We start from the raw sequence: 12871 nt of genomic DNA on the forward strand, positions 1-12871 counted from the left end.
ATCTAACAGATTTAATGGGAGGAGCACTGGCTTCTATATGTAGGGATTTTCCCTGTGACGAGGAACTTTGAGTAAGCCACCTAGGGGATTTCCCAGTCTGCCTCCAGAAATACCACTCTAGAAGCAGTAGCACTTTCACTCTGTTCTCACAGTCCATCCTGTGCAGAGGCACGTTGCTGCTGCTCTCTGATTTGAAGCAGTAAAAGCCATGTCTTTGGTAGTCTACACTCTACTCATCATTCTGTGCAATGGTAAGTGGGAAGCTTTGCATTTTTTCTTTGTGGTCTGTCACAGTTATTTTGTGTGGATATGTTTTGGGAACACAGGGACAATCTCTTTTAAAGACAATGTGTACCTGTGCTTTGCAGTTTGGTGCTTGATCCGTGGGGCTTCTGTGGCTGTCCCAGACATTGCTGTGAGATGTGCTGAAGAAGCGTTGCTGCCCTGTAAAGTTCTTCGGGACACTTCAATCACCTACCAGACAGTGTCTTGGTATAAAGTAAGTAAAAAGCATAAGTATATAAGCATAAGAGCAGTCTGGTTTGCTTTCCTACTTGATGCTGGCTTGTCTTATATAAAATGTGTTATTTTATGAAGAGGCATCCTCCTGCCAGTACAGCAGAGATAAGGCAACAATTAAAGCATTTGAGCTGATCTTGGAGAACATGCATTTTCCATGTCATTGTAGACAGACTATTTGAGTGTGATCCTTGAATTGCTCTTGGCCTGTTCTAACTATTGCTGGCTTCCAGGGATCAGAATTCAGGGGATGCCCCACGTACAGCCTGTCAAATACTATTCCAAAGATTTTTCTTCAGAGCAAAAGATGGTACTTAAACCTTGCAACATCAATTGTCTGTCGGGGGTGGGCATAAAGGCAAGTGGAAAGCTAGAAATTCTGAGTTAGCTTTTAGCAGTCCTGAAGTAAAAGTTACATCTTGACTGCCCATTTCTAAAGAAGGAGAGCCCTGCTGACTCTGTTGCAGGAGAGACTACAAGAATCAATCGGCTAATAAGCAGAAAAGTCCTGCTCAACACTTCTGAAATGACATATCTCAGAGAGAGAGAGGCAGAGTTGCCCAGTGGTTGAAGAACTAGGTGCTGACTTGCTGTGTGGCACCATATGTTATACCTCAGTGCATAGTTTCAGTTTATGGGATGAGCCAAATTAACATGCAAAAAGGTAAAGTTTTATTGTCCCCTATCTCCCACTCCCAGCCATGCACTCCTGCTGCTTACCATGGGCCACTCCTGGTGGTCCTCTGGTTGCCTGTGAAGTCAACTCTGTTGCTTGTTGTAATAGTGGAAACTCAATCTGCAAATAAAGATTTTGTTACAGAGTTGAATTACTTTACCATGTAATGGGAGAACAGTGGAAAGGAAAAATACCTATTTTTGCTGGGTGAAAACTGCTCATTTATCTCTGTCAGAACATAAAGCCACAGCCTTGGCTTCCCCAGCAGTTTGGTCAGATAGAATTTTAAAATTATTCCCTGCAGTAAACAAACAAACAGTGTTATCAGATAGGGCTTCTGTGGTTGAAACTTGCAATGTATTTGAGTTTCAGTGCTTGTACAACAATGAGCATCTGCCTACTGACTAGATGACAACTGCAACCCAAAGGTACCTAAGCCTGGAAGAGCTGTTTTGAACATCTGGCTACCAGCCCATCAGCAAGTGCAGCATCTATAGTCCCCTTTTTCCAAAATACTGAACTAGGCATGGGAGGGAGATAGAGAGGAGAGAATAGTGCAGTTGGTTGATCATTACTATATGAGCTGGGATAGGTGTCAGCTTATTCTTTTTTGCATTTTCTGCTTTAAAAGCTGCATAAGGACATGTATTTTCCCCACAGACACATGCTAATTATTTAAGGCCCCATGTTCCTCGCCGAGTTTAGGCAGGGCAGGGAGCTCATTGCAGGCAAAGCATGTGTCTGGTGGACCTGGAGGAGTTGAGCAGAAGTGGTAAAGGATGGGAGAGGAATAAACAATGAGGTTGACTGGATCCCTGAAAACTCTCCCCAAAATCAGTGTCAGAAGTCAAGAATAGTGAAGACAGTTTCAGTAGGCTGAAGCTGTGGGGGTCCTCTAGAATCGTCCTTCCCCAAGTTCAGTGGCAGGTGGAATGGCCAGGCAGCTAACAGGAGCCAAAAGCCATTGTCCTGATGAAACAGTGTAAGGAAACCCTGTAGACCCAATTCTGTGTTGTCTTGCAGCTCTTTACAGTTCCACCTGGGCACAAAATGACCACACATGCTGGGAAGGGTGATATTTGATGATGTCTTTTGTGTGTGCCCCTTCCTCGACAGCCCTCACTAATGCTGCTTACCTTTGCAGCAGTCAGGCTGCTACAGTCCAGACTGTCACTGCACATTCCCTGCCCTGTCCCATCAATCACTTCTCTCTCCATGGTCTCCTCACTTTTCCTCCTTCATACATTTCACTCAGGAAAAGGCTGTTTTTCCAGTGCCCAGCATGACTGAAACTCATGGGGTTTTTTTATTCTGATGGCACTGCCAAACCTACAAGAAGAAACAAAATCTAGCTATATTCAGCTCTTGCCACCATCCTCAGGGGATGACAGCACCAGTCACGGTACTGTAGTTCTCTGGTTACTCATCCCAGGAGAGAGGTAGGAAGTGGGATCAGACAGTTAATGCCTAGTGATGCTAGCCCCGGCCACGGCCACAGCCATATTAGGAAACGCACAGTACCAAAGCTGATGAGCCTGACTCTTCGCAGGAAAAAGTAATTTAGGTTTACTCTTTTGTGCTGAAGAAGTAATGCTTCTACTTGTGAGGCTCCTAAATAGGTCCCAACTTGAAGCCTTGCCTCCTCTCCTCATTTTGGCTGTGTGCTGCTATCCCCATCCAACCCTGCAAAAGGAGTGCAGGGGAATGGTGCAGCATGACTGGGCTACCCAACATAGAGAATTAATCTGTTATTTAAAAAAACAGCTACTGAAGGATTAATCAATAAACACCACATAGATCCCCAAAGGGCTAATTAGAAGGTAATTCCAACAAACGGTATGAAATTTCAGACTGTAAAGTTCAAGCAGCTGTTAGGCTAAATCTTTTGTAGGAGGTCACTTTGAACTGTGCAGTTAATGCAAGCAATTAACCTTTGCTTCTGCTTTAAAAAAAAATGATGGTGACAATGTTATGGAGCTGCACATGCAGCTGCTCTTGCAGGGTGAACGCTCAGTGAACAAACCCCTCCTTTCTGCTGGCACCTCTGCATGCTTTGACCAGTTAAGGGGTACTTCTAAATAGTTTGTTGTAATCTGCTTAAAAAAAGAGAGATACTATTTAAAAGTACTTGTTTTTTCAGTTCTGTATGGAGAAGTAATTGTTTAAAGGAGTTAATATTCTGGTGTGAAAATTCCACTAGATTGCATTCATCAGTTCCTTCACTTCTGCTGATTCTTGTACTACAGAAAGGTGTGCATGTGTTTAACCCGTTGTGCACCCAGTATCCTTGGAGCTGATTAGATTATTTGCATATGTGAGTGTATGCAAATACATGAGCTATGAGTGTAAGTAGTTCTGTTCAGAATCAGGACCAGAGTCACTCAGCTCAGACAAAATGATTTTTACTTGGAAATACTTGAAGTAGGCAGGCCTAGTGTACTGGGGAGAAGGTAGAGCACCAAGTCCTCTTCCAGCCTGGTGCAGCTCTCATCCCATTCACTATATGACAATGAAAAATTTAGGAAGTTCATAATGATGATACCATTTAAGGGTGATTCTTTTTTTAGGAATGCTGGGCTTCCCTACATGCCATAATACTGTACATGAAAAATGTGGAAGTTTGCCGAGTGAGACCTGACATCTAGGTCATTTTTGCATGCACCCAGGCTCTGGGAATTGCATATGGAAATACTAGTTTGAATTGGCCCACCTAAGAAACAAGAATCTGGGTAATGGAACTTTACTTCCCTTTTTGCCTTGTAAGGCCATTGAAAACTGAACAGTTTCTCTTTGCATAGCATGTTGAAAATGAGAACCACTTCATAAACCTTCATAATTATCACTACATATTCAGTTTGAAAACCAAGTTTAAACACACGCAAATGAAGTCCCAGTGGATATTTCCCTATTTGGTCCATGAGATAGCCAGAAAACTCTTAATCTAAATCAAATCTTGAGGAAGAGGAAAGAAGGCTGCACTTCAGTGAAGTCTGTTAACTCTATAAAACTTCCCTGAAAAATATAAAATCGTGGCAGAATCAGAGGGGGAAGTCATATTACAAAGTAAGAATAAACCTTATAGACATTTTCCTTCAAAGGAAATTACTTTTGCTAAATGTGCATAGCTATTTTCTATTATCATAGATAGTCGCCAAATTGCTTCAGTCTGATTTCTAACATACCTGAAGAAATGCAGTGAAATTCCTCAGACATCTCTTCAGCTCCAAGTAGCTCCAAACATTGATGATTTAGACAAGAAGGGAGCAGTGGAAATGTTTTCCTGACCAAAACAATTCTTTTGCCTGACATGAGCTAGCACTGGATGCCCTTAGCCAAAAAAACCCCAACAAAACAATACAGGCTGTGTGACTGACTCAGAGGGCTTTTCCAGCTGGCTCACATGTCATGAAGTTTGTTTGCTGTTGTTTTGGGTTTTGGTTTCTCTTTTCTTCCCCCCCTCCTCACTTCTTTCTCCTCCTTAACACCCCCCCCCCCCCAAAAAAAAAAAAAAAGTCAAATTTCACTCACATAAGCCCACAATATATGTTAGATGTTTTCATATCTAACACTGGTATCTCTACATGACACTGTATAGAAGCCATATGGATGCACCTTCAGCACTAATCAAATGTGAAAGTGTTTTTGTGCTGAAAAATACACCTATTAAGTGGTTTCAGCTCAGTTGTGACTCATTATATGTTGGCTGTCAGGCATTGCCAGAATTCTAGATATTTTGCTTCCAGAAATACATTCCTTCTGGCTCTATATAGTTTTCAGATCTCTTGCAGTCAGAAATTTCAGCTTGGCCACTATTCCTGGTATAATTTTAAACAAAACCATTTTTACAATCATCCCACCCTCAAAAGAAAATAAGTCAATGCTAATTCAGTCCACTCTTATACTGACATCAGTTTTGGACCTGAACCATTTTTCTTTAAATAAGAATTTACTTTATGGGATAAGTGGACAATATTGGTACTTTGGGAGCCAACATACCACCTTAATCTGGGAAAAGTTCGATGAGAAGAGGTATTTAATAGGAGTAGAGAACAGAAGCTAACAACTGCTTGATCTCACATGTACATGATAAAATTAAGTTTTAATCGATTGGTTTGGTGTAAGTACTACAGAATGGGTGAATTGCCTTTGTCTAGTGGCACTGTCATGTAATGGTGTAGCAGCTTTCAAAACTGCAGCTAAAACCCAGCCAGCTAGGAATGAGAAAAGTGTTCCTCCCCCTTCTTCCACCTTGTTTTTAGTTCTCTGAAGAAGAAATATTTGCTTAAGAACATTTAAATTTCGGAGGCCTAATTATTCTACCTATTTCTCATAATTCATCGAGTCAGAGAACAGAAAATATCAGCTCAGTGGTATTCTCAAACAAACTTATGCCATTTTAATAGCCACTGTATCACCACCACTATTCTTAACAAAAAGCTTTGGGTTAGGAAAAGCTTAACAGGAATTGGTCTGTTGACTAGAGAATACATGTTGGAAAATTTCAACCTCTTTAGACCAAGTGTTTCCAAGCTTTTGGGAACTAGAATAACTTTCAGTTAAACTCACTGAAATAATATTGATAAGATGCCCCTGAGGCTGGTCTTTTCCAGGCTTAACAGTCCCAGCTCTCTTAGCCTTTCCTCTTATGTCAGATGCTCCAAATCTTTAATCATCTTTGTGGCCTTTCACTGGATTCTTTCCAATATGTCCCTTTCTCTCTTGTACTGGAGACCCCAGCGCTGGGCCCAGTACTCCAGGTGTGTCTCACCTGAGCTGAGCAGAGGGGAAGCATCACCTCCCTCAGCCTGCTGGAGATGCTCTCTTGAGTGCAGCCCAGGAAGCTTTGCCACAAGGGCTCATCAATGGCTCATGGTCAACTTGATGTCCACCAGGACATCAGGGCCTTTCTAACAGGTTGGCCCAGCCTGTTCTGGTGCACGGATTTGTTCCTCCCAAGGGGCAGGACTTGCCATTTCCATTTGCTGAACATCATGAGGTTGCCCTCAGCCCATGTCCCCATCCTGCTGAGATCCCTTTGGATGGCAGCACAAGTCTCTGGTGCAACAGCCACTCCTCCCAGCTTTGTATTATCTGTAAACTTGCTGAGCACGTGCTCTATCCCAGTGTTCAGGTTGCTAAAGAAGGTGTTGGACAGTATCAGCCCCTGGGGATAGCATTTACTCTCATTGCTATGGAGGTGATGGAAAACCACAGACTTAGGCCCACAGCAGATTTCGGAAAAAACCTGTCACAGACATTGCTGCTGGCCAATGTTTATGTGACAACAAACATACACTCACGTTTCTTTTGTTGTTTAATTTTCTTAGTGGATAGTTTTATGCAGATAGGCAGAATGGTGCTGCCAGCCTGCAGGTCCCTGTTTCCCAGCAAAATTCTTGCTTCAGTAACCTCCAGCAGCCAGCATGGCAACGAAACTCTTTTAATGCAAATGGATTCAGTACCATTTCTACTGCTCCTGCACAGTCATCACTTGCCTTTTGAATTTTGGTAAGCAAACACAGAAGCAGGAAAAGACCACCTTCCTTTTCTCCTCCTTTTGGAGCTGGGGAGCATGGGCAGCCAGCGTGCTGCTGCTTGCTCACCAGTAAGGTAGAAGAGAAATGAATGCAAAGGAAACGCAGGAGGAAAATGTTTTTTCGCTGCTTAAAGCTGGTCCCTACACAAGTGCATTGCTGCTACTGACAGTGCTCACCTCGATCCCGCTAAGCTTGTGTGGAATTAATTAGGTAAACCCCCTAGCATTTACCTTGGGCTGTGGTATCACCTGGAGGACACTTGGCATGAATTAGTGCCGGATTATCATAGGAGCTTGAGCTGCAAAATGATCTGTCTAGTGAGAGTCTGCCAAGTAATTCACAGGAGGTGGCAAACAAAGTGGCATTTTTGTAATTTTAATTCGGTTTTTGGGGAAAAGAGGTTAGCTTGAATAGAGGAAGAGGCAGAATGATGACCTTACTGAACATCTCATGGACTTCCTTTTACACAGCTGGGATATGGGGACATGCTCTGCAAATTTGCTCAGGCGATTCCTCACTACTTAGAGAATTTAAAAAGGGAGGGGTTGATGTTTTTTAATAAGATAATAGGAGCTAAGATTGCAGTGGAAAAAGGCTTGGATCAGGCATCAGAGAAAGGGTTGCTGTGACCTCTGAGTAGGGATGGATGCATTGGGTGGAGAGGCTGGAAAAATGCCACCAGATGTCTCTCTAGCCTAAAAAAAGGCCGCAGCAGCACCGCCATGGATTGCGTTGCCGGCTTTGCTCTTCAGTAAAGGGGAGATTTAATGGAGGAGAGGCGTCCAAACCCCGAATTAAACCCACATGGATGAACCGTTCCTTCTCCTTCCAAAATACAGAGGTTCGACACCCCCTCCAGATTGCTACTGGTTTCCTCACAAGTAATCAGGTTACAAAGTAACATTTTCTTCTATTCTGGGGAAAGGCATGTTAGCGCAGCTTTACCCTCACTGCTTTGCCTTACACATAGTGGCTCTGTGTAAGGCGAAGTTCTGACTTGCTTTTCTCCAAGGTCACCATCATTATACTTGTGACAGCATCTGAGCACCTCACAAAGCTTTGGAGGCAATAATCAACCCTATCCCTCAGTGTACCCCATAAAATTGGGAAGTTAAATCATTTACCGAAATTCTCACTGGCAATAAGCGCATGGTCAGCCATAGGATGCATGGACTTAATTGACTTCACCCTTATGCTAGCAGTGCTGCTTATGATTGCATACAGAAAGATTCGCAGGTCTCAGCCACAAGAGTCACAGCACCATTTACCAACCAATATAGCAATTATTATGCTACCAATGAATTAAAAACTGACCCAAACAACGAAACAAATGAAAACTAATTTTCTGTGTATAGCTTGGACATCCTATCTGTGTTTTAGGGCAATGCGAAGGGCAGCCAGGCTGGTTCTCTTTATTGTCCTGTAGGAGTTTTAAATTTCACTGAGGAAGGGGGTGGTAAGGGAAGTGAGAATGGCAAAAATTAGATCTGATGGAGGTCAACTCTATTCACTTAACTGCTATTGACCCACTTGTAACTAGAGCTGAGCCTAACCTGGGTATTGGAATTCCTCTGGCCACATCTCTGACTGATTGCAGGACCTGAATATATCTAAATTCTTGTAGCACAGTGAAGTCCCTACAGCCTGAAAACCACCAGAGATGCTCTTTGTCTCAGAGCTGCTTGGGACTGAGTGTAGTAAGGAGAAGCTGGGGCAAATTTCCTGGGGAAATAAAAGTAAGAAGGTACTTTCTTCCCTCTTGCTGGGTGGAATGTGGAAAGCCCCAGGGAATTACTGCTTTGTGTTTCAGTTAATACACTAAAAAAACCCAGACCTTTCTGAGAAAAGATCTTTACAGTTATGAAAATCTTGTCCTTTAGTATGATTCCCCAGTTCCTGAAAAGCTCCCAAACTTGCAGCTTGTTTTACACTATGTTAGGGCTGCATAAGTAGAGAAATATAAAGGAGCATCAGGCCCATAGCTCTCTTCAGGCTCCCAAGTACACTTTCTTCATGCAAATACATGAAAGGGAAACCAGATACTCTTAGCCTCAGTATGAGAAAATTGTGTTAATCTTAATAACTTACAGTGTAACTGTTATACCCTGATGCAGTAGCTATACCAATAGAAAGTAAGCACCAACATGCAATCCAAAAATGTGTCTATTAAAATAAAACAACAATAATAAAAAAGCCTTGGCTTACATTAATTATAGGTTTTGCTGAAAAGCCAGGACTTGGACTGTATGAGCTTGCTCTGGCTCTGCTAGTCCACAGAAAGACTGAATTCATTACTTGGGAAACCTTCATGGAGGGCATGCTGCCTCAAATCCCAGGGAGCTATGTCAATGAATAAGAATGGACATGGGCTAATTCAAACCCTTCTCCCATCTTTCACATCAAGTTAGTGATTTCTCTCTTCTTTGTGGTTCCCAGCCAATTGTCATTTTCAGTGCATCCTATAGCCCTGCAGTACAAACTGTTCTGGGAATACACTTCATTCCTCCAGCAGCCTCTCAGCAATGCCAAGGAATGTAGCTCTTCTGGTTACAATTAAGAAATTCAACATACAAATGCTCCCCAAGTGCACCAGAACCTGCCTGTGACCTTCACGCAACCGAATCTGAAGGAGTCGAAGCAATTTTTTGTTCTTTGGTTCCAATAAAGAGTGGAGGGGAGCGGAAGGGGGAAAACCCCCATTCCTCCAGAGAGGCACCGTGGTTTCAGGGGTCAGCTGCACAGAAACTGGCATGGGGAAGTGCAGTTTCCAGGGCTGCATTCCCACAAGGAGCTCAGGGCTGCAGGGTTGCTGGGAGGATGCCAGCCTGTGCTGGCAGAGCTGCTACACTGCAGCGTGCCTGCTGGGTACGCAGGTCGAATTCCCATCACTGCATGGCAGAAAGTGTGCTGGCAGGGCGAGCGCAGGTAGTGGTGGAGTTTACCTGCCTGCTGCCATGCTCTCCTGAGGACTTCTGGTCCCCAGAGCCAGCACTAAGCAGCTAGGTATGGCTGCCTCTTGCTGCCTCAGCTCCATCCCCATGGACTGTCTCTCTCTGTTTGAACTCTTTTGGGGCCTCAGCGTAGACACTTTGAGAGCAAACTCTTCCCCTGCCTTTCATTGTGTAAAATCTGTACTAGGATTGTGTCCAGGTGAGGCAGATTAAGAAGCTATAACAGAATAGCTTTATAGTATCTGTCTATAAATGTAGTGTCTATTTTGTAAAAAAGCAAATATATTTTGATTGCAAACATGAATCTACTGATGCTTTTGAGGTTCCCCCTCTACCCCACCTCTCCCCAGCTTCTGCATTTTAAGCCATAGGGTGGCTTTAAAACTCTCTTTCCCCTAAAACTCAGCATGACACTGTTGCCCAAGATGAGAAATATATTTGTGTTTTCCAGATGGCTGGAGAAGGCAAAGGAATAGCATGGAAAGTCCTTGATGTGGAATCTCAATATCCCAAAGAACTTGGGGGGTCCCTGGAGCTCTCCAATGACACCTTCTTTTCACTGAGGATCAAAAACGTGACCAGCCAAAACAGTGGGACATATAAGTGCACTTTGGGGGAACAGAGAGGAGAACACAATCTGAGCAGCACAGTCACATTAAAAGTAACAGGTACAGTAGAGACTTTTGACTGTCCCATGCTTTGCATTGCATCTCATGAAGGTAACAGTTAAAAATATTTTACAAACACCAGAACAATGTAACACCTTGCTTTACATTTAGGTTGCCCTGGAATAGAAGATGAAAAATTAAAAAAACACAAAGCTGAGCTTTTCATGCTGACTTGCCTTGGGATTTTTTATTTGCTGCTCATCTTTTTCACCTGTGTAAGTAATTCCCTTTCTTATAAACAATCCAACTAAAAACAACAAATAAACCCCCTGTTCATTTTCTCTGCTAGCACTATCTTAACACAGGCAGTCAGAAGTTGGTGTTCATCTCTTAATTTGTGATCACCTCCTTTAAACACTCACACAGCGTTTTCAAAGCCAGAGGAAACTCAGGTGTACAAGTAACACAGGATGGAGTCCCTAAGAGATAAAACATTTCACTGCACACTGACCTAAGTCAAATCAGACAGTTGTTTTCCTGCTCCCTACTGCCCATTTCTGCTTCCAGTTCCTCTGAATGCAGGCTACTCTTCAGTTTAAGGGCAGATCAGCGCCTCTTCTGGTTTGGTACCTGGGAACAGCATTTGCCCAGGATGGAGGCACAGGCCTTTGGGATCCCTTCCCTACCTACGGCATTGCTTTGTGTGCTGGCATGATGGACAAGTTCAAGTCCACCCGTTTTTTGTCTCAGTTTCCATACCAGTAAATTGGTGATAACCCCTTTTCGGATGGGAATTTTTGTGAAGCTACATCTTCATTATTAAACAGACATTTTTAAATCCTTGGAAAATAACATCTTGGGGTTTTATCCATGCCCTTAATCTTGGCTGGTAGTCCTGGGAAAGGTGGGGAGAGAAGGTACTTGAGAAGCTCACTTTACAGAAGCGAAACTATGCTTTGCCTGCAGGAGGGGTGAAGTCACCCTCTCGTGCAGAGGTCTGCACCTCCTGGCTTAGAGGCAGCATGAGCCTTGGGTGTCGATACAATGCAACATCAGCTGCATTTCAAACTAAAAACCAAACCAAACCAGCACTTTGGGAGGTCAGATTTAACTTTTGCTGCTTATTTCATATTTGCAATCTTGTTTTGCTCCTCAGCAGATGAATCATAACTGTTGATTGAAGAATATCTAATTAGCAGCAGCTAAATGTAGCTTTTCATGCATCTTCAGGGAGCAATTAAATTTATGCCTGTCTCTTTTTTAGATTGACAATGCTGCCAGTAATCTGTGCCATTCAGACTAAAGTTTGACAAGATAAATCTTGTAGGAATTTGTTAGGATGAAAGTATGAAAGCAAGGATATCACTCAGAAGAGACAGATGCCCCTGTTCTGCTGTGTCCTGAAAGAATTTCAGATCTCTACAGAAACGTCTCCTTCCCATACATAAAAAAAGTCCCAGTTTTAGTGGTTCAGTTAAAAAAAAAGCAGAGCTGTGTAGTTAAGTCAACCACTCTGGTGGAATTACGTGTATCTTACTCTTGGGTGATGTCCAGTCTCAGGTATCAGCCTAGCTTTCATCAAAATTTAATATTGCCCTGATCTCACAAGTGAGCTTCATTATTTAAAATGCCTCTTAAGTTCTTACAGGTTGCTTTGTCCTCTCCTTTAGTGGAGATTGTGCCTTATCTCCACTAAACTCAACAATGACATTAAGACTGTTTGGCAGCATGGGGGCTTTACTTTGACAACGTGATGAAAGTATTTCATGCACCAGCCTATATTGAAGGCAGGTGGAAACACACTTTCAAGAGCTTGATGCAAGGCCTGTTCCTATGAAAACTTGAATTAAATATAAATTTCCCTTTGTGAGTAAGCCTTTTGTCCTATAAAGCTCCTTGACTGAGCAAGAAACAGCAGCTTTTCTTTGTAGTGTGTGCTCTGGTGACAAAAAAAATGGAAAAGGTGTAATAAGCTATGGTTAGCAAGGAGAAAAAGTAAAACTTCCAAACTTTTTTTATAAAAGAGGCCTTTCGTTGTAATTCTTAGTTTTAAGCTTTCTTTTCTGTTTTCTCTTTTAGATGTGTCTAAGAAAAGAGAGCATGTCTCCCAATATTAAAAAACCCAAACCAGATATGCAGCACATGCTCACTCTCATCAATGTACATGAAATGACAACTTTGCAGGCTTTAAACAGCAACAGCACTTGCAAAACTGAGCATACTTCAGGTTCTGTCTAAGTTGATGTTGATGGGACTGTGGGCTCATCAGTAAACACAACATAAGCTGGATGGATGAGTGGTGTGAAGAGGAAATAAACGATAATATACAGCCTCTTCAGAACAGCCTGAAGGTATCAGAAAACTGACGGTGATCTGCTTGTGCTGGACAAGCCTTCGACAATGTTATGCACTACAGTAACTTTGGGGAGCTAGGTGGCTAAGAAATACCATTAGAGCTACACAATGCTGTTACGAAGTTGGTGTCAACTTTATTTTACTCTGCTCTGCAGCTCTCTTGCTCTGAGCAAGAACAGGCCTGCGACATGAAGACTAAGTTACAGGGAGGCCATGGTAGCTCAA

At 42.8% G+C, this 12871-nt stretch overlaps 1 protein-coding gene across 1 annotated transcript; it reads left to right on the forward strand.

Annotated features, from left to right (window-relative positions):
• The first annotated feature begins 208 nt into the window (after positions 1 to 208).
• CD83 (CD83 molecule) lies at positions 209 to 12529 on the forward strand. The gene is made up of 5 exons (XM_010024938.1): positions 209 to 251; positions 369 to 499; positions 10135 to 10351; positions 10463 to 10566; positions 12371 to 12529. Exons 1-5 carry the CDS (start codon positions 209 to 211, stop codon positions 12527 to 12529), a joined length of 654 nt encoding a protein of 217 aa, XP_010023240.1.
• Positions 12530 to 12871: the final 342 nt, after the last annotated feature.

Source organism: Nestor notabilis, unplaced genomic scaffold, assembly GCF_000696875.1.
Source record: "Nestor notabilis isolate BGI_N333 unplaced genomic scaffold, ASM69687v1 scaffold15522, whole genome shotgun sequence".
Taxonomy (NCBI): domain Eukaryota; kingdom Metazoa; phylum Chordata; class Aves; order Psittaciformes; family Psittacidae; genus Nestor; species Nestor notabilis.